Below are 23,192 nucleotides of genomic sequence, written 5' to 3' on the forward strand. Positions count from 1 at the left end.
GCCATATAACTTAGATGTCATAAACCCAAGACAATACAGAATGTAGTATACTGATGCCATATAACTTAGATGTCATAAACCCAAGACAATACAGAATTGTAGTATACTCATGCCATATAACTTAGATGTCATAAACCCAAGACAATACAGAATTATAGTATACTCATGCCATATAACTTAGATGTCATAAACCCAAGACAATACAGAATTGTAGTATACTCATGCCATATAACTTAGATGTCATAAACCCAAGACAAAACAGAATTATAGTATTATCATGCTATATAATTTGTGTCAAAAGCCAAAGAAAACAGTGCCAGCTCTGCTTTATAATACAGAAAACAGAACAAAATTAACATGTCCGATTTCAGTGCAACTTTTCACCATCATATAATTGAAAACAACCCCTATGATTGTCAACTTCATATTTTAACACGCTGATATATGAATGTACACTTTTGATTTACTCTGTAAGACTAACTACTTTGGACAAAACATCTTAAAATCGACAAAAGTGTTTGTTTTTTTCAGGTATATCTCAAGCTCAACCTGCATCAAGTCATACTCTGTTATTTTTTAATCCCTTACTACTACTGAGCCTAGGTTTGACCTTTTATCGTGTAAAAAGATGACCATGAGGAGCTTGTTACCTGTCTGTGGTTGTAGTTCCACTAAGTGTAGCCACATGTCCCTGGCAGCCTGAGTGTAATACCCAATCTCAGCATTAGGGTGCAGGCCAAACACCTCGGGAGTGTTAGCTAGTGGCAACTCTTCTATGTAATCTACAAGAGCAAACATAATATATACTTTATAAAAAGGAAAAAAAAAGATAATCAGAAAAACTTTCTACATACTTCATACACAGCAATTTTATATAATGACCATAAAACAAAAGCAGCAATTATATATCAGGTCTTGGTGGGAAAAATCTTAAGTTTCTCTGGTCAATACTTTAATGTTGATAATCGGATGAATTAAGTACAATGACTTCCTACTTTCACCAGAAATCTTTGATTTCTGACCCTAAATGCAATATGAGCCACGCCATGAGAAAACCAACATAGTGGGTAAGCGACCAGCATGGATCCAGACCAGCCTGCGCATCCGCGCAGTCTGGTCAGGCTCCATGCTGTTCGCTTTTAAAGCCTATTGGAATTGGAGAAACTGTTAGCGAACAGCATGGATCCTGACCAGACTGCGCGGATGCGCAGGCTGGTCTGGATCCATGCTGGTCGCATACCCATTATGTTGGTTTTCCCATGGCATGGCTCAATTATTGACAATTATTGCATAAGCAAGATTAAAAAAGTAACAGAACAAAGCTGGCTCTGAACAATATCTATTTCTAGCAAAAAATGAATTCCAGTGAAAAACTTTTAAAACAGGACACACAATTCAGCTTGTAATAAATTACATTCCCTTTCAAGCGTGGCATTTCTGATAAGAATATATTTTACTACTCAATAGCTAAGACAATAATGCAACTTTGTGACATGATAATTATGGCTATAATCTTTTTTAAGTCTATTTTATTGCTTTAAATGTAAACACAAAGGCATACCAGTATAGTTATCTCGAGGACCGTCCTCTGGGATCCTGTAATCAACCTCTTCATTATGATAGAAGTGGAAAGGTTGGAATGTGTCAAAGATGAAGTCTCCCATGTATTCATTCATGTAGGTGTTCAGTACACGACGATCAAAGTTGTCAATGGCACGACCTCCATACATAACCTATGGGAACATAAAATATGTCTTCTATTATAAACTTAAACAAGAGCTGTCGGATGACAGCGCGCTCGACTATTCGAAGAATTGATTGAAGAATGGGGTCAAAATATTTCCATAGTTTTTCAGACTAAACAAAAAAATGGATAAACAAAAAATGTTCCTGTATTTGTGGATTTCAATTAGTCTTGCACTAACTGGCAATGTGTGACCATGATGGCAAATATGTTAAGTTATATGTCTGGCAAAACATGGACTTATATGAAAAATTTAACTAATTTCCAAGTCCAAAAAGGGCCATAATTCAGTCAAAATAGTTGACAGAGTTATGTACTCTTGCCTACAGATGGAAATCATGTTGATAAACTAGTGTTAAAAGTTTCAAAGCCACAGTTCAAATAGTTTTGACAAAACGCTGACTTGTTAAAAAAAACTGAACAAATTTCAAAGTCCAAAAAGGGCCATAATTCAGTCAAAATAGTTGTCAGAGTTATGTACTCTTACCTACAGATGGAAATCATAATGATAAACAAGTGTTTAAAGTTTAAAAGCCAAAATGTCAAATAGTCTTGACAAAACATGGACATATATAAAACAAAACCAATTTCCAAGTTCAAAAAGGGCCATAATTCAGCCAAAAAGACGAGAGAGTTACGTACTCTTGCCTATTGATAGAGACTATTATACTGAACAAGATATAAAGTTTCAAAGCCATATGTCAAACACTTTACACAAAATATAAACTGGTACGAAAAACTTAACCAAGATTTCTAAGTCAAAAGGGGCCATAATTCAGTCAAAATGCTTGATGGAGTTAGTACTCTTGCCTACAACTGGACATTGTGATGGTAAACAAGTGTTGAAAGTTTCAAAGCTTTATCTCAAAAGACTTTGTCAAATGTGGACTGGTACGAAAAACTTAACCAAGATTTCTAAGTCAAAAAGGGGCCATAATTCAACCAAAATGCTTGATGGAGTTATGTACTCTTGCCAACAACTGGACATGGTGATGGTAAACAAGTGTTGAAAGTTTCAAAGCTTTTTCTCAAAGACTTTGTCAAAATATGAACTGGTACGAAAAACTTAACCAAGATTTCTAAGTCAAAAGGGGCCATAATTCAGTCAAAATGCTTGACAGAGTTATGTACTCTTGCCTATAACTGGACATGGTGATGGTAAACAAGTGTTGAAAGTTTCAAAGCTTTATCTCAAAAGACTTTGTCAAAATGTGGACTGGTACGAAAAACTTAACCAGGGTGTGACGCCGACGCCGACGCCGACACCGACGCCGACGCCGTGGTGAGTAGGATAGCTCTACTTATTCTTCGAATAGTCGAGCTAAAAAGTATACAATGGCAAGAAAGGCTTGTGAGACACATGCAACATTACAAAGTTTATTTTTAAATCCTGATTAACTCCAAACACAAAACACAGATCACCAAGCTGTTAACAGTTTAAAAACTAAGAACGATATATTTAATATTTTTCAGGAAAAATCTACAGAAGGATGCATGTAAATGGAATACATTTAAAATTTTTAAAATTTATGGGATTTTTGCAACATGCTTTGAATACAATTTCCAGTCTAGCTGATTCATCAACTCTTCTCCAATAATTTGCTTCTTTCTTATTCAACTAATTTATTGCTGTTGCTTGTCTTTGTCATATTCACTTACAATTATTAAACTGGACAAAGGCACGATATATACTGATTTACCAAATAAAAACCTGAAAAAAATAAAATAACGGACTCATTTTTCTCTTTAGTGACACAGTAAGAGCCCTCTGTACTGTTAAAGGTATTAGATCATAGTAAATCACAGATGACTCACCTCACCAATCAGGTATTTCAAACTGTTCCAAGGTATTTTAGTCTCACCGAGGTCGAATGATTTTTGCAGATATGTCTTCAATATCTCCATACACACTGAGAAGTCTGATTCATTAAAGTCATATGAAATATTCCAGCCAATCTTGCCATACTTCCTTCTCTCTTGTACCACAGCATGGAAGAATGCGAGCACGAATATGAGAGATGGGAATGCCTGGTTGGGGCACTCCGACAGTGCGGTGTTGGAAATTTTGTGGTATGTGTTACGTAAGTTCAGCTTCAATCCATTAGGAGGTTCTGTGACAACCTGAAATGCAACACAAACTCTATTACTGACAGCTGATCATGATAATGATCTCCTGAACAGGTGAAGAAAGAAAGTAAACTTAACCTTACTTAAGAAAAAAAAGAAAAAAAGAATACAAAAGCAAGCCTCACAAAGAACGTAACATCAAAAGTACAGTAAATATAATCAGATTAAAATATAATTTAATGCAATTAATATACTAGTATCTTAAAACTCTGATGCATCTTCTGAGCATATATTCTTCAAGGTTTAGAGTCTGAAACTGACTTTGAAATGCTTTAAAGTTTCATTTTGCTCTGGAATTGTCAAATTTGCATTATACTGAAAAGAAACTTTGCAAGAATCTTCAATCCACAGTAACTGATGACTCAGCAAAATTTAAGTAGTATGAATATGCTATAGACTTGGTTAAGGCATATAGAAAACTTGCCATTCACAATTTTAAGATTCAGACCTTAAATGTTCATGAATATAGGCCCAATTTACTAACCCATAGTAATAAAATATTTGCAACAAGACAAAGCATACCAATACAAAGAATTTGTGACTTTATTCCAACAAGACTGAAAACATTACCTTGAGAGATCTCTGCAGGATACCTATAGGGAAAGCAAGAATTGGTTCTGTGGTCAGCCAGAGTCTGAAGTCTGGATGAGGCTTAGTCAACTTCTCTAGCTGTTTCTCCAAGTCTCGTAACCACTTGACCAACAAGTGACAGTTTTGTAACATCAACCACTGACCACGAGATATTGCTGTCTCCAGCAGTTGCAAGGCAACCTATGAATTATAATCACGGAGATATATTTCACGAAAAAATAAACTATTTTTCATTTGTAACGTCGAAGACAAAGATTAAAATTCAAGAATTTTTGATGGACACCGTAATTTAAAACACAAAAATAATACACTAATAACTTATATCCAAGTTCATAAAAATCTCCTAATGTCTTCTTTTTCTTAATATGAAAACACTAATCTCTTGAACCAGTTGAATTCAGCTTTAGCTAACATAGCCATTCAGATACCTAAACAGTATGTTTATCTCACAGACCATTAAACTGATATAAAAATGCTGATTTTAAAGATATGTAAAGATACATTACACACAGCTAAGGTTTTTTTTCTAAAATGAAGAAACACTGACTGACCTTTTCTTGACCTTGACCCATAGACAAGAACTTGATCTTGTTGCTTCCAAATTCAATTCTTTCTGCAAGCTTCATGAGATCACTGGCTGGATCGGAACCTGGACTGAGGATAAACACGATCGGTGACATCGGAGTGCTCTGCTCATATATAGCTTCATAACTGATGATGGGTGGGGTAACATATTTCTCACCCATGCACTTGGTAACATACTCTGTGATGGCTCTGTATATACGATCCACACGGAAGCACCGGAGTAACATGAGGCGCTGGAATCCTTGAAGACCGTCTTGGTACTTCAATGGGAATGGTTGAGATTCCGGAGTGTCATGGTCATACCACTGTAATAAAATATCATCACATAGATGTTTGCAGACCTTAGGCATAGCTGATCAAAGAACCTTACAAAACTGGTCCTTTGAAAAAAAGATTTTGTAAACTAGCCTCAATCTGCAACCATACCATTGGTCAAATTGCAGAAACTTCTGCCTTAAGTTCTAAACCACTGACACAGATAATGAAATTCAATTTCATTAAATAAATATTAGGATTTCAATACTACATTTGTACCATAAATTATATACTCTATGAAATGCAGAACATTCATCATACTGCAGTTTCAGTTGACTATAATAGCAATAATAGGAGAGATCGCCGTGACGTCACGCATTAACACATGTTTATCTGGTGGTTGGCAAAACAAATTTTTTACACCTTTTGTGTATGGGATCGGAATTTTTTAATTTTAATAACTTTTTCGCTCATTTATGGATTTTAAAAATTCAAAAAGTTTTGAAATGCTTACAATTTTCATATTTTCTCATTTAAATATCTTTTTAAAATGAATTACCATTTTAATTGACATATGATTTTAGTAGCGGTGTAGCGATGCTCCAAACTTTTAGAAAAAGCACTGTAAGTTAAGCGTTCATAATAATTTCATTTTATTTCGACATGATAATTAAAAGTAAGCATTAAATTGCTTGTTTTATATCCTTTCCATTGATCAAAAAAATATCGATGTTATTTGTGTTTTAAGAAAGTTTAAGCCATTAGAAAAACATCACTGTTTACAAAAAAACATGGACGCTCTGCGTCTGCCCACCCGGTATTTGCCTTATCAGTTCTAAAAATAGAAAATACAAGGGGTTTGTATACAAACACGATCTCTCCTATAGAACCAAACCCTAGCGTACCCTCTTCCAAGCCTTCTCATTCTTTTCAATATCTTCAAGCAGGGAACCAAATTTATCTGGGAACACCTCAGCCAATCGGATCACATCTTCCCAGCCCTCCTCTGGGAACCAGCCAAATGGTTTCTTGCGTCTGCTCTTCTCTAATGCAATATTACCCTGAATGCATAAAATTACCATAATTAATGTGTATGAAATACCCATGCCTAATGTTTTCTTTGCCACAACTTCTAATGATAACTTCAATAAATGAAGACTTTCATTTGAAAGAAACATAAGCATTTTTTTTTGTTCATTCAATTTCAAAATCTTCAGCTTTCATGGATAACTAGTGCGGCAAGACAAAGATATCCCGGTAGTAGATCAACTCACCTTTTCCCGAAGGAAAGACAAGCTATATGCATGTATTGTCACATCATAAATACGATATCATAAACTTGACTTGTGCAATTTTATAACTAAAAATATCTTTGAAAAATGTTCAATGGTAGGCCAGGAAAATAATCTTACGTGTCAGCCTGTGTTCAACAGAAGCTTTCCAAACCCTCAGGACAGTGCAAATCAGAAAGCTTCCTAGCCCTTGGTTTTTCATTCCCTGCTGTCCGCTGGGTAGGGAAAACCCAGTCCTAAACAGCCAGGCATGTATGATCCTTATATTCTTCCATATATGCTACACATGGGAATTATACCTCTGACCTTAAATTAATTCTATTTAAAGAAAAGACCTCATAACAATGCATATCAAGATTTTCCTGACTTTACAGGGAAGCCTACAGTCACTAAGAAAAATGAACATATACCTCAATGAAGCTGAATTCTTCTTAAAAACATTTTGATAAATGAATAATTCTTTATGCACATGAAAATTTTCACACCTTGATGAAGAAGTCGAGTTCCTCTTGTTGTACATGTTGGAGATCTTGTTCTAACTTGATACAGATTTGGAATGAAAACAGCAGCTTATGTTTCTCAAATATACCTGCAACAACAACAGAAAAATGTATTATGTATAAATACAGGACCTATAATACAAAAGCTTAGGAAGAAAAGTGAAAACTGGCAAAATTTATAATAGACAAAAGCTGTCTAATAACAGCTCCCCTCAAAACTGTTTCAAGCCCTTCCACCTAAAACTGTTTTACATCTGAAAGTTTTAGCAAAATTTTCTAACTTGAAGAAGGGGCATAATTATGCCAAATGTAAGCCTTTTGTAGCACTGAGGCCAACACCGATGAAAGGGGTGACAACAAAACCTCTACCATTTGAAAAATTTCAAATAAGCAAACTAAAAATTGAAACAATACCACGGCTGCATGCTGACACAGAAAACAGGATTTTTCAATTATGTGAAATTCTTAATTTGAATGTTCAGATATGAAATGTATAACTAACCTGTACAACCGTAGTCATATACATTATGTGTCAATGTTTCCATTATATTCTTCAATCGTTTCTGGAGGATTGTATCTGGCATACTCTTCTTTAGTGAGAACTCAAACACCTCGAGGTATGAAGACAGGGAGTACTGGTACATGCTGTTGATAGACGACAGGTCTGCCAACACGAAAAACAAGATGGCTCCTCTCCTAGCTGCAGGACGGTACCCATCTCTCAGTTTATCAATATCCTGGGCTGTTTTGGCTCCCAGCTTCAACTTCTCTGATACCTAGATATGTAGATGAGAACATCAGTCACAAACTATAACTAGCACTAAAGGCAATTAATACCCTCTAGATGCTGCTTTGAAAACAGGGAAAGTAAAACCTTGTGACCATGACCTTTAACCTTTATGACCTCAACCTTGGACCTAGTGATCTGGGTTTTGGGCTCTGCATGTCATTTTGATGAGCTAGTTTTGTGAAAATTTTCTAAGCTGTGAAGAAGATATGGAGGGGACATAAAGTTAAGCTATTTGACCTTTGACCTCAGAATGTGACCCTGAGCTTGGCCCTAGTGACTCCTTTTGTGTGCTCTGCACATTGTCTTGATATGGTTAACAACTGATGTTAAGTTTTATAAAAAAAAAATTCCCAGCAGTAAAGAAGATATGGAATGGACACAATGGATGGACAGACAGACCAATGGATGAACCAATGAACCTATGGATGGTAGTACCTGACTCCTTTATAGCCCCCAGATAAGATGTTAAATAACATGTATACACATGTACATAAAAATAATCATAATCATTATGTAAAACAAATGTTTCTTAAACAAAGCATAGTATTCTTGTGACAATTATATACTTTAGGATGTATTCAACTAGCACAATTCTAACACAATACCAGTCAAACATAAAGCCATATTTTAGATTAGTTAAAAGTTACTGTATTTTAGCCAAACATTTGTCACAGCATAAAACTACCATTATCAAATTTGGGAAAAGGGTGCAGTCAGACTGGTGGATGAACTCAAGGCCTTAGAATACTCTTCAGATTCTATACCAACTGAGCTAATGTGCCACTAACACCATTTCTCCCCAATCTTATTAAGTTTTATACCATGACATGTATATATGAACAATTTGACAACAAACCAACCTCTGTAGCTTTGGTCTTTGTCTCCTCCAGTGTCTGGATAAGTTCTGTGTTATCTAACATGTTACCCTGGGACTGTGCCAACTCTCGAAGCAGTGAATCCTCAAGGTCTTTCAGAAGCTTTTTGTTCATACTGGTCTCCTGGATGAGACGTTCACGTTGCTCCTCCAGCTCTCGTCTTTCAAACTTCACAATAACACTCAGCAACTGGTCCTCTAAACCCTGGTCAACAAATATATCATACTTAAGTTCTGGTTTGTTTACATCCTTAGCAATATTCTATTATATTTTCATATCATAAAATTTTACAAAAACATAATGCTAAAATCAAGGTATCACGGAGCACTGAAATTATAATATCACATTTGAGAAAATTGTGTCAGCTACTGATGAATAGAGTCATAATGTTTCGCATGAATACTGCCGACTTGGTTAAATATGGTCATCCCAGATGCAATAAAAACAGCCAAAATCAGATTGAACTTCATTCCTTTTAGATTTCAAAAATAAAGATAACATAATACATTTATCAATGTATGAAGAAACTTTGTTTCATATATTCTAATGACAGTTTTCCAAGAACATATTCTGAAAATTAAACACTAAAACAGAGGTAAATATACAAACTTCCCTACCTTCAGTGTTACAGTGTAGTTGATGACCATGGATTTACCAAACACGTTGGGAGAATATTTTGGGTTTGCCAGTTTCGTGTTGAGGTACAAACGAAAGTTAGGATCATAGTCCACCTCCTTGTCACCGAGGACAACAAACTCACGACCTTGACCACCTGTAAGATAATGCAACAATTGGATATAAGAAATATTATACTGTATTAGAATTTAACACAACTGTTGCATCTGTTTTATACAAAGAAGTTGTTTTAAAACAAAAGTGCCACACAGATATCAAATAAAATCTATGAAAAAAGTCCTCAGTATCACAATTTTCCTAATCAAACAGCATTTAGTAGCCCTATAATATTAAAAGTTAAAACTGCAAAGAAATAAAATATCAGAAATAGTTCAGTGTTTACATTTTTTATTTTGCTGAAGACAAAATTTTGAAAGGTCCAGAATGTCTCAAAAAGTCAAAGAAGAAAAAGGTCTACTAATGCTTTCACACAAAACTTATTAGAATATCTATTAATACATTTTAAGCCTAAGTGTATATACTGTAATCTTGCTTCAATTTTCAACTGAACCCATTTCTCTGTTTGAATTATGCTGATAAATTTACTTATACTTCTGTCAAGATTATATAAACATATCATGCATTATGTTTATACTATAGTTGTAAAATAGAACTACATGATTATTGGGCGATCCTGTTCTAAAGCCATTTGTTTTTATTGCTGTATTTACTTCTACGTTTTTGCATTGTAACAAGATACATTATAATTTGGTAATTCTGTTTTCATGCAAACTCTTTTCAGACTGTAACATGATAATTATATGATTATTGGATGATACTGTATTCATACAATCTATTTTCACATTGTGTTTACTTCTATGTTTTCACACTGTAACATGATACATTATTATTGATTGATCCTGTTTTCATGCAAACTGTTTTCACATTGCATTTACCTCTATGTTTTTACATTATAACATGATACATTATTACTAGGTGATCCTGTTTTCATGTAATATAATGCAAACTGTTTTTACTTGTTGGTTTTCACATTTTAACATGATACATGATTATTTGGTGATCCTGTTTTCATGCAAACTGTTTTCATATTGTATTTTATGCTACATTTTCACACTGTAACATGTGTATTTACAGCTGCATTGTCATGTTGTAACATGATTATTTGGTGATCATGCTTCCTTGCAAACTGTTCCCACATTGTGTTTACTACTATATTTTCACACTGTAACATGATACATGTTTATTTACTGCTACACTGTAACATTGTAACATCATACACAATTATTGAGTGATCCTGTCTTCATGCAAACTGCTTCTAATTTATATTAACTGCTACACTTTCACACTGTAACATGATTATTGAGTGATCCTGTTTTCATGCAAACATTTTCCACATTATATTTACTGCTACACTGTCACATTGTAACATGATACATGATTATAGAGTGATTCTGTTTTCATGCAAACTTTTTCCACATTATATTTACTGCTACATTTTCACATTGTAACATGATTGTGCATGGAACATGGCTATTATGTCACACCAAGGCATGCAAGTGAGATGAGAACTAATGAAATCAACATAACAGCATCATTATTACATATTTAATAGTTTCTTTTCTGTAATGTCATAGAAATGCAGAGAACTATTTTATGTTTCAAGCAAGCTAGCTATGTCCAGGCAAGTCCAATGGACACTTAAACATAATTTTACTAATCTCATTTATTGGCTGAAATGATAGGACATGATTTAATTGCGATGACTTTAAGCTGTAAATGAGAAGATATATTACAGTGAAACATTGATTGTTATATATACGGTAATATATACATACATACATGTAGCATTACTATAACTGTACTACCTTTACCGTCCTTCACAACGGCCTTATCTTTTATAACCTTTTTAACTATCCCAACTAATATATAAAAGAACATGCATTAATGTCAGTGAAAATAGAAAATACACAATATAAAATTAAAAAAGATCTTTATAAACATATTAACTTGCTCTATCAAAATGAAAACTTTCAAAAATCTCATAAAACTTACTTTACTAAATAGAAGTATGAATTCAAAAGATTTTAATCTAAATATCATTAATTTACTATATTTTGCAAAAGTGAAGATCAGATTTTATGTGGATGAACAAAAGTCGAATCCTTTACCTTAAAAATTAAAATCAGAAATTAACAGTAAAATACATATTTAATCAACCCAGTATTAAGTGAAATAAAATATCGGATTAAAGGACTTTACTTAAAATACATGATTATATTTTGAAAAGCAAACTTAACTTTTATTCTTATCTTTTTAATTACATGTATTTGTTAAAATGTAAGTAAGAGTTATGGAACCTGGCACTATGAGACTATGATGAAGGTTTGCTTTTCTCAGAAATTCAAATAAGTAAATTGTACATTAAAGAAGAAATTAAGTTAACTTTCTTACAGATTTTACTGAATTAAATGAAGAACCTTATTTAAGTTTTATTCAGTTACCTTATCTTATAAAAAGGACCGTAACTCTGTAACACTTTAATTTACTAGTGTCAATGGCATAGTAAATTATCATGCAAAAAACTAGATAATCCATACTTTTAAATTTTTTTTTTAATCATGTTTAAGGGACTGACCTCCAGATTGTACGAGAAGAAAGAAAAAAGAAAATGTTCAGATATCAAGAAATTAATGCTACATTTCTTAAGAAAGCTTTAAAACTTATTTACTGACAGATCATGTTTTATGGAAAAACATGAAAATTAGTTGTTTTTACTACTTTTTCCCTTCAAAATTGAAAAGGGTTTATAACGAGGCATCAAAGGTAAACTTCCTTCTTTATATAGCTTTATATAACTAGTCATTAAGTACAAATTCCTCGTGGTGTAATAGTCAAGATGGCAGGAAAGTTTTTATTGCCAAGGCGACCCAGGTTCAATTCCAGACTAAGACAGTTTTTTCCTTGATTTAACATTTTTTAAAATACTTAAACAATAAAGCATGTTTTAATGTTCATAATATGATCAAACTTCAATTTTAAACAAAGATCATTTTTAGCAAAAATCTGGAGTCCAGTCCCTTTAAAGAACTGTTCCACATAAAATCTATATACATTAAAGTGACTGTGACAATAATAATACTGTAAAACAATCACCTGGAGACCGGTCAGATGTAATGGGAATATCTGTACAAGTAAATACAGGGTTACAGTTAGCTAATCTAACATCTATATACAACACCTATCATCATATTGTCATCTTCCCATAATGCCTTAGCTACAATTTCTGCACTTGCTTTTATAATGTTTCAACTTTTGCATTTAGCAATTAAATAAGTATGGAAACAAAATTCACAAGATGAATTAGATAAAATAGTTAACTTCTAAAGTAAGATAAATTTTGTAAATTTTCAAATATCTGTTACCTTATTGCAATTCCACCAAGATTTTTAGTTAAAATGCCAAATTTCAAAAATCTTACAACGAGAATATCCATAACAAAATTTAGCAAATAAAACAAAATGAGAAACAGTCCGAAAATGTTGAGCAAATAGATTTTGGTTGCTCAAAGGTTATAATCATCAGATTAAAAAAAACTTAGAAATAATAAAAAATCTTGTGAAAGACGGCCCTAGTAAAACAATATTAAGCTGATTATCATTTTGATCTGAAACACTATTATCTATCAGGTATAACAATTTTCACTCTACAAACTTCACACACTGTGAAACTGACTTCTCTTGACCACTGACAAAATTTCGTCAAAAATTCTTTGACAATACATACACTGCAAAATACATTTCCTTCGCACCATCAATATCTGTCAATTTCTGTATGTATATTTATATAATATAGTGGTTAAGTTTGCTAATGCGTAAAATGTTAACTTTGCCCTAAAAAAAAATCATGCCTTTTTGTCATGTTTTAGATTCTTCATGTCATAAAGAATTTTGTCTTTGTTCCAGTTAAAGGAATGGGACAAAAAAAGACATTTCTTGTTTTAAAATGCTTCTACATGTGGTTGCCGGGAGTTAATATTTTCTGACAGGACCCCTTAAAAAGTTCATCGGGAACATACACTGATTTAAGAAGTTCAAACACAAGTACGTACATGTCATAAATAGTGACTGCTAGGAAATATGTCTCATGTCAGATATATTATAATTTTATGGTAAAAAACTTTGTTATTGTAGAAAGCAACCCATGTATGCTGAAACAGACAGATTTTGATGGGCTGGTACAAATACGTGACATCAAAATGTGCGTACCAGAACCTCTCGTTGGATTTTGTTTGTCAGAATTTTTTGCCCCTACATACATTACAAATATATATGCAATATGTTTTATACGGATAAACTTTGAATTAAAAAGCACATAAATCTGTTAATATCAATTATACTTATGGGAAAATTTATTAACATTCCTTTTAAAAGTTAAGTAAATATTTATAAGAATTCTGTCAAAACTGCTAATTACATACTTTTTGAAATTCTACCTAATATTATTCAAATTATTTGAAAGTCTTAATCCTGTCATAAGGACTATCATGAAAGATTGAGAAAAATGAGGCTGGAGTCATATATGTATACAAAAAATGTTGCAAAATTAACAAAATATGATCTGAACTCTATAAGAGAAATTTAATTTGAAGATATTAACTTCGAACATTTAACTTAAACAACAACATAACTTACCAACTGTTTGCAGGAACAAGCAAAAATATTTCATTTCATCAATAAATGTTAACATGAAAGTTTGTTAAAAAAAATTTGCAATAAGTTTTTGTCCTACATGAATGTATTATATGCATATTTCCAGAAAGCGAATTAAAATCAGTTTCAACTGCCCTAAATAAACCTGATATTAAATCAACATCAAAGAATGATTACACGATAAACAGTGGGTACAGCAGTTAGCATACTTTATTAACTAATAAAACATGTTTTTTTGTTATATAAATACGAGAGATTAACACACTACAACCCTAAGTCTAAAACATCTCTAAGTGACACTGGATAGAGAGGTCTGGTAATAGATTTTCACAGCAAACTCAAACCTGTGTAAGCACTCAAGATAATTGAGCTGCACCATGAGAAAACCAACATAGTGGCTTTGCATCCGCGCAGTCTGGTCAGGATCCATGCTGTTTGCTTTCAAAGCCTATTGCAATTAGAGAAACCGTTGATGCGCAGGCTGATCTGGATCCATGCTGGTCGCAAAGCCACTATGTTGGTTTTCTCATGGCGCGGCTCATATACAAACTTACCTTTAATATTCTTTTCCAGTACATTGTCAATGACAGGATCTATGTATTCATCTACGTCTTTAAAGAGGAATGGGAAACCGTATTTGATAGCCAACTCTAGCTGCTTCAAGAAGTCTGGGTCATTGAAGGTGCATACCTAAAGACATAATTATTCGAAGGTTATGTACAATTAAAGCTACTTGTCAACAGGTAGGGTGAGCATTATCAGCATGTTCATTTCCACAAAGTCTGGGCCAGACATAGAATGTATACAGGACACTGAAAAAAAGATAGTGTGTGAAAATAGGTAAAAAGTAAAATTGGTAAAAAGGGCAAGAAGAATGTTGATTTTCTCAATTAGCTTAAAAGTTTACTCCATTCTGCACAATATATTTTGTAATTTATAATAATATCTTGCAAAATTCACATGTCATTAAGTTTGTACCACTGGTCATTTTCACATTATCCACACTTTACGTACTTAAACATAAGGTGCTTGCACCAAGTGTGATCAGGCTTGGAAAAATTCAGGAGAGCCAAATGCATCACTGAAGATCAAGGTATTGTTTTAATGACCCTTTCACTATATATACATATACGTATTTCTAGTGTTGCATCAGCCAAAATTAACTATAATTTTAGATAAATAATTCTGAAAACTCATTTGAAACAGTGAACATTTTTATGCTTGGAACGTTAAGACACTAAGTCATTTCAGAAGTTGTATTTATGTCACAACTAAAGCAAGTAGTTCCACCATTGAATATTTTTTCCATACCTGTTGGGAAGTGAATAAGGATCGATATTGTATTCTTTAGTTAAATACATGCTATATTTAAAACAGAAAACTCGTAGGTATATTATAAATCAAAAGAACTTACTTTGAGATTGTTGGCCTCTTCTTTCTTCTTGATCCAGTTGAGTGCTTGTTGTTGTGGATCTATACACAGAGGGAATCTACTGGCTCGGGTTGTAAGCATACCATTCTGTATAGACAGCTCATCTGGTGGAAGATTTTCTGATGTCCATCTGCAAAATGGGTCATTGCACATTTATGCAACATAAAACACACAAGGGGTAAGAGAACATTAAAATGTTTTTCAAGGTATTGTACAATTTTTACAAAATATGTCTGAGCGTTATATAATATTTTTGGTTTGAGACATTACTATAAAAATTTCAAATATGTTATCAATAAGTTATTAAAATACGTAAACATGACGAAAAAATCAACAGACTACTTGCCAAGAAAAACTTTCTAACCAGGCCAATTTTATAGCATCTATACACTCAAAGTTAAAGAGTTGAAATTTGTTGCAATTAATGCCTTTAAAACTTCACATTTTAGAATTAAAGTTCTTTGATACTGAACTAATTAATCATATTTCCTCTTTTCACTATGAAAACATTCAAAATGTGTAACTGTATACTCCCTAATTAACACCATTCCCTTAAGAAACGCCACCCCCAACAAATTTAGTGAATATCTGCACAATGACAGTGCTATAATTGTTACAGTTCATTTATTAGAAGTTGGACTTTCAGTTTATATTTACTAAAAAATTAAAGCCTGAATAGATGCCCCACTTTTTGCAAAATTTAACACACCAGGGAATTAATAAGGGGAAATACAGTATACCCTGTCAAGTATTTCACATACTTGCTAATTTCTACATCATTTGTCAGCAGATCTTCCAGTCTGAAGGGGTCACTAAGCGGGACTTGTTTGTCCAGGAGGTTCTTCAACCACTCCTTGTGAACCAGATCATTACGGAACTCCCAGCTAAATGCTCCCACGTAACTGAGAAAAGCTGAACCAATCAGACAGTCTCCTAGCAATCGTACACGCTTCTTCTTTAAGTCCTCTAAGTCATTATTCCACCTGAAATTTTAATAACCGTAGATGAATAAGTATGCTCAGGTCAGTGACTTTAAGAACATGCACAGTAAGATAAATAAACCCGATATTAAAGATACAGTGAAATCATTAATTTTCGTGAGGGACTAATTTTTGTGGATTTCGTGGTTGTGCCAATCCATAAAATTAAATCCTGACAATATATATATTTTGTTGGGTTTAACGTCGCACTGACACAATTATAGGTCATATGGTGACTTTCCAGCTTTGATGGTGGAGGAAGACCCCAGATGCCCCTCCGTGCATTATTTCATCACGAGCGGGCACCTGGGTAGAATCACCGACCTTCCGTAAGCCAGCTGGATGGCTAAATCCTGACAAGAAACAAAATGTACTAATTACTGTCTATCTTTGAAATTTGCAATCCACAAATTAATATACCCACTAAATAGCGTTTTTGCTGAAACCATAAATTTTTACACCCACAAAATTTTACGATTTTACAGTACTGGAAAATGAAACAATTATATTGATTTATAGTAAGAAACCAAAGAACCCCACCTGATGTTCTCTGAGCCGAGACCAGAGATAAGTTTGTCAGCAGCGATTAAACGACGTTCCATAATGGCTGCCTCATCTGATAATTTCTTCTGTTCTGCCATGGCTTCCTCATATTTCACACTGAGATCTGCTAGTTCTTTCTCAAGAGAGTTTACTTCATTCGTGATCTTATCCAAATCTCTCTTTGCTTGGAAGAAGTTCCTCTCAAGTTTTGCCACCTAGAAAATTTTCACAAATACTATATATACCTGTGATAAATCAATACAATACATTTACAGTCAAAAATATATTTGTAATACACAGAGTATACATTATCTTTGCTTCACATCCTTGTCTTTGTTAAACATTCAAAGTTTACATTTTTAATTTATACGTTTTCGAGTGCTTAAGAGTTTAATGGGAAAGTTTTTTTTTCAAAGCATGCCTGTTTTACAGTAATCAATCTTGACATTTTCAAAGTGAAAAAGGAGAATAATTTTGTCAAAACAGGTCAGACAAAAGTCAGAGTTATGGGACCTGGTAAATGAACTTGAATTATTATTCTTACAACCTGCTTTAAAAAAAAGTTTCAACGCAATATCTCTAGAAGTTTCAAAGATTCAACGAAAACTTCAATTTTCGAACAAAGACGAATAATTTTGTCAAAATAAAGGCAGAGTATTGTAACTTGATGTGTAAATTAACATAATGATCTAAAATGTTTCTATGAAATTTCAATCTGATGCATGAATTTGTTTCAACAGAAGGAAATGTCCACTTTGTGAAATTTTCCAAGTAAAGTAGAGGAGATAATTTGTTAAACAAGCAAGATTTATGGGACCTGGTCTGTGAACATGGCATATGATCCTAAAAATATATTGTATGTTTCAAAGTGATATTTGTATCGGTTCCATAGATGGGACAGGACGTGACAAGATAGGACAGGGACGGACTGCATGGGACAAAGTGATTCCACGCCAAACAAAGTTTGGTAGGGGTATAAATATTACAGTTCAGTACTTATATACATTACCCTGCTTATTCAATTCAATATTTGTCCTTATGCTTAAGTATGCTTACCTTTTCTCGTTTAGGTTTGATTTCTCTTGCCACCGAACAATAACCAAGAACAGCGTCAACAAACTTAAGTAGACCTGCACCAGCTCTACTGACTGCCTTCATCTCATCTATACTGATATCTATCTCCTTCAGTAAGGCTGCAAGGGAGACAACCATGTTATATACAAGGGAGACAACCATGTTATACACAAGGGAGACAACCATGTTATACACAAGGGAGACAACCATGTGATACACAAGGGAGACAACCATGTCATAAACAAGGGAGACAACCATGTTATACACATGTCCCATAGATCGTATAGAGACAAATGAACTGCAGTATGAGAAATGTAGCATTACTGTTAAGTATTTATAAGTTTATATTAGTGTAAATTGTCTGTTTAAAACCTGTCTATGTTACATTAAACAAACATGATACTGAACAAGAACTTTACTCAAAACTAACATGCTGGTGTCTACTTTTGTAGCCTTTGTCATATATTTTAAAGTCTTTATTTTTTCAGGGACTACTTTTCATGCTGCGGTTTGGTCAGACCATGAAAAATTAAATTCCTTTGAACAAACGAAAATACTTTTTTCAAGTTACATCTAAAATAAGAATGTTCAAATGAAAGAGTTGTTTTAACCAAGACCACGAAATTTCATGTCCAGGAAATCTAATGATTTCACAGTTTTCAGTTATTTTAAAAGCAGAAATCCATTGAAAAATGCCTTAGAATAGTAATACCAACATTCTGCAGGATTTTCAAAATTTAATAAGAAGCTTAGACTACATATATTCTCTGTTGTTCTTTTCTTTGATACTGTACAGATTATTTCTGAAAAAGGACTAAAAAGTTATAATCCCAACATTCTTTTAATAGGCAGCTCAATTGTAAAGAAAATAAAGTTGCCACTAACTTTTTGTAGCTCCAGTCTGTTTTTGTGTGATACTGTCTACATCCATTTTTTTCAAGGCTGCCAAGAAGTTTGCCTCAGCCATCATGGCCTTGGCAGATTTCCATGAAACTTCACGTATGCCTCTCAGAATGACAACACATTCACACACTGTCTGCACAGCTTTTGGGGGCTTGGCAAATGATCTGAAATTATATATATTTTGTATGTCTTGGACTTCAGGTAAACTTTCAAAAGCATTTCAATAACAAATTGGTAAACTGTTACATTACATGTTATAAAAGCATACCACTTCAGTAAAAGTTCTCACTCTACTGATAAACAGAGGCTCCTTTGATAAGCAAAGACTCCCCTGATAAACAGCCACTCCCTGTATAAACAAACTGATAAAGGTTCCTTTCATAAACATAAGAATACCTTGCTAAAAAAACAAGAGGGCCAAAATGGCCCTATATTGTTCACCTGTTATCATTGCACTTAAGGACAAGAAGATCAAAGAATCATAATCCAGATCAATCAAAAGAATTATGAGACAATATAGTTGAAATTTTCTTAAAGTTACTTCAAATAAAATCATTTTCAAATCAGGCCAGTAGTTTTATGCCCAAAGGATTACATCGAGCAAAATTTTGACTGATGAAGCCCAAAGGAAAGGAACAACAAAGCTGCTATTAAGCCGAAAAGGTCAAAATAGCTAATTCTGGCCCTTTCAGGGGCCGTAACTCTGGAACCCATTAGGTGATCTGGCCGATTTAAGAAAGGAACCAAGACCTTATGGTGACACAAGTTCTGTGCAAGTTTGATTAAATTCGAATCAAAAATGAAGCTGCTATTGTGCAGACAAGGTCAAAATAGCTAATTCTAGCCCTATCAGGGGCCATAACTCCGGAATCCATAAAGGAATTTAACCATTTCAAGAAAGGAACCAACATCTTGGTTCGATACAAGTTGTGTGCAAGTTTGGTTAAAATCAAATCATAAATGAAGCTGCTATTGTGCAGACAAGGTCAAAAAAGCTAATTTTGGCCCTTTCAGGGGCCATAACTCTGGAACCTGTTGCGGGATCTGGTCAGTTTCAGAAAGGAACCGAGATCTTATGGTGACACAAGTTTTGTGCAAGTTTGATTAAAATCAAATCATAAATGAAGCTGCTATGGTGCAGACAAGGTCAAAAAAGCTAATTTTGGCCCTTTTAGGGGCCATAACTCTGGAACACATAATGGGATCTGGTCGGTTCAAGAAAGGAACTGAGATCTTATGGTGACACAAGTTTTCTGCAAGTTTAATTAAATTCAAATCATAAATGACGCTGCTATTGTGCAGACAAGGCCAAAATAGCTAGTTCTGGCCCTTTCAGGGGCCATAACTCTGGAACACATAATGGAATCTGGCCAGTTCAAAAAAGGAACCAAGATCTTATGGTGACACAAGTTGTGTGCAAGTTTGGTTAAATTCAAATCATAAATGAAGCTGCTATTGTGCAGACAAGGTCAAAATAGCTAATTCTGGCTCTTTCAGGGGCCATCACTCTGGAACCCATGAAGGAATCTGGCCAGTTCAAAAAAGGAACCAAGATCTCACGGTGATACAAGTGGTGTGCAAGTTTGGTAAAATTCAAATCATAAATGAAGCTGCTATTGTGCAGACAAGGTCAAAATAGCTAATTTTGGCCCTTCAGGGGCCATAACTCTGGAACCCATAATGGGATCTGGCCGGTTGAAGAAAGGAACCAAGATCTTATGGTGATACAAGTTGTGTGCAAGTTTGGTTAAAATAAAATCATAAATGAAACCACTATCGTGCAGACAAGAAATTGTTGATGCACAAAAATAGCAAATTCTGGCCCTTTAAGGGGCAATAACTCTAGAATCCATGATGGGATCTGGCCAGTTTTTGAAAGGAACCGAGATATCATGCCAATACAAGTTTTGTACAAGTTTGATCAAAATTGCTTGCAAAATGTTGTCTCTAACTTGTTCACAAGAAATTGTGGACGGACGATGGACGAAGGGTGATCACAAAAGCTCACCCTGTCACTATGTGACAGGTGAGCTAAAAAGAGAGAGGAGGAAGGCGAGGTTATCAAAAGATTTAAGTACTCTTCCCTTAAAGAAGCATACATCACAATCACACAAAGTAACCAAACAAGAATTAAATGACACATCTACCACACAACACCTTCATCCCAGTCATGTTTTGTTGTAAAACATACTTAGTAGCAAAACCAGTTTTTGGTAAATATAGCATTTTGTTAAACTTTAATAAAGTTTCAAAGCCCTAAGGTTTTAAATACTCTGGTGAATTTTACCTAATTTCAGTGACATCAGATTTATCGAGGTCATCAAGAGCCAGCCTGGCAGCTTCCAGTGCAGGAAGGGCCGCTGCGAGGGCTTCCTCTGCATCTTTCTGCAAGTATATATATATAATTAAGTACTTTCTTGCATTTTGTTCAGCTATGTTCCAACATTAAATTAGATAATGAGATGTGACTGAAGAACTACTGAAAAGTATTTCATACATGAAAGTTAGGCTTATTAAACCAAACCTCTCCACATAGTTAAGTGACCCAGCAATATGAATTTCAAAATAACAAATAAAGTAGTAGAGACAAAGTTAAAAGATTTGTACATTTTCAGAATGATAAAAAAGCAAACAGTTACACTGTATAATTATATAGTTATAATTTAAATTTACAGAATACTGACATATAAAAATCCTTCCAGTACATTCACCTACAGTGTCCTATTTTATTCAGTTGACAGCAATGTCAGAAAACCACTCTAAAATTTCAGAACAATATTTGAGAATGTGCATGGAATATGCAGTCAGTGACAGAATCAACTGTGTTCCAGAAACCTTTCTACTAAGCCAGCATTTCGTAACACTAAAATTATCTTGTATTCATTAATTATCTTCTGGATAACACAACACAAACAGAATTCCATTGCATATAATCAGTTCTTTCATGAAAAACATAGTTCACTTTTCATGAGAAAGCAAAATAACAACCACGTTTATACCTTTTCCACTTCAATGATCTTGCTAGATTCAGCAATTTCTTTTCCCTTTGCCTCAGCCAACTTCTTTTTCTCTGTGGCACGTTTGGTACCAGATGCAATAACCTTAAGCAGTTCCTCACAAGCGGCAGTCTTCTCTGTGACTGCCACTTTCTGTACGGCAAGTTTCTCGTTGAGGATGGCAAGCTGTTCACTAGCTTCAGCAATCTTCTGTAACCCTCCAGCCAGACGATCACACTGAAATCATTGGGGTGTAAAACATTAACAGGAAATGCATGGAAACTCTTCTGAATAACATCTTATGCGTATTTCATTCTCATCTCAGTAATGGAATAGTGTTCCAAAATATACAGACTTTGAATTTATCCTGTAGGAAAAAATATAAGAAGTAAACCCATTCTCAAAGATTCTCTTTAACTATGCAAAACTGTCTCTGAATGCTTCAGATATATAAGCTGTAAATTATGTTGTAAGGAAAAAGTACACTCTTAAAATGAGTACATGTTTGGTACTGTATGTACTCTAAGGAAAGCTGCTACATACATCACACATTTATGTGAAAGTTTCATAACTAACTAAAACAGAGATTGAAAAATTCACTTTTAAATATGATACCTGTGATTGTATGAAGTTTAATATCTAATATCATACCTGTGCTTGTATGAAATTGTCCTTATCTTGAAGAAGTTTCAAGTATGTATTGATAAAGTCCAAGTAGTTTTTAGGTGTCACATAGTTACTCCTCCTGAGCCGTTGTGCAAACAGCTTACTGTAGTCTCCAACACTTGAATGTACGAGGACAATGTGTTCAACAACATGGTCACGCATGTCATCAGCGATCAGAGGATTCTACAAAACAAAATATCATTCCTTCTTTTAATACCATGCATCAGCTATCCGAGATTCTTGAAATATAATACCACGCATGTTTCAGTGGCATGTCACTGTATGCATATCCTTTGCCGTACAGTGAGTACACATCTCTTACTGACATTACACCTATATGACATTTATGCACTGTGCTTTTAGCACTTTAGGCACCATTTCATCTTTTCAATATCGAACATGCCTCCAAGTAACTGAAATCCTTCTGAAGCAGTTTCTATATGAGCCGCGCCATGGGAAAACCAACATAGTGGCTTTGCGACCAGCATGGATCC

At 34.0% G+C, this 23,192-nt stretch overlaps 1 protein-coding gene across 2 annotated transcripts in view; it reads right to left on the reverse strand.

The window, feature by feature from the left end:
* LOC123533121 (dynein axonemal heavy chain 10-like) overlaps nt 1-23,192 on the reverse strand; it is a 72,920-nt gene that overhangs the window by 10,270 nt on the left and 39,458 nt on the right. For both annotated transcript variants that reach the window (XM_053519271.1, XM_053519270.1), the window contains exons 39-57: nt 22,684-22,881; nt 22,036-22,269; nt 21,324-21,421; nt 19,019-19,200; nt 18,116-18,252; nt 17,057-17,274; nt 16,298-16,519; nt 15,519-15,666; nt 14,659-14,794; nt 9,377-9,531; nt 8,745-8,963; nt 7,597-7,870; nt 7,080-7,183; nt 6,208-6,363; nt 5,014-5,352; nt 4,442-4,642; nt 3,560-3,865; nt 1,562-1,733; nt 651-782 (exon numbers count right to left, since the gene is read on the reverse strand). In XM_053519271.1, coding sequence (XP_053375246.1) covers nt 651-782; nt 1,562-1,733; nt 3,560-3,865; nt 4,442-4,642; nt 5,014-5,352; nt 6,208-6,363; nt 7,080-7,183; nt 7,597-7,870; nt 8,745-8,963; nt 9,377-9,531; nt 14,659-14,794; nt 15,519-15,666; nt 16,298-16,519; nt 17,057-17,274; nt 18,116-18,252; nt 19,019-19,200; nt 21,324-21,421; nt 22,036-22,269; nt 22,684-22,881 — 3,631 coding nt within the window. The remainder of the gene's footprint in view (nt 1-650; nt 783-1,561; nt 1,734-3,559; nt 3,866-4,441; nt 4,643-5,013; nt 5,353-6,207; nt 6,364-7,079; nt 7,184-7,596; nt 7,871-8,744; nt 8,964-9,376; nt 9,532-14,658; nt 14,795-15,518; nt 15,667-16,297; nt 16,520-17,056; nt 17,275-18,115; nt 18,253-19,018; nt 19,201-21,323; nt 21,422-22,035; nt 22,270-22,683; nt 22,882-23,192) is intronic.

The sequence above is a fragment of the Mercenaria mercenaria genome, chromosome 12, assembly GCF_021730395.1.
Source record: "Mercenaria mercenaria strain notata chromosome 12, MADL_Memer_1, whole genome shotgun sequence".
NCBI classification, from domain to species: Eukaryota; Metazoa; Mollusca; class Bivalvia; order Venerida; family Veneridae; genus Mercenaria; species Mercenaria mercenaria.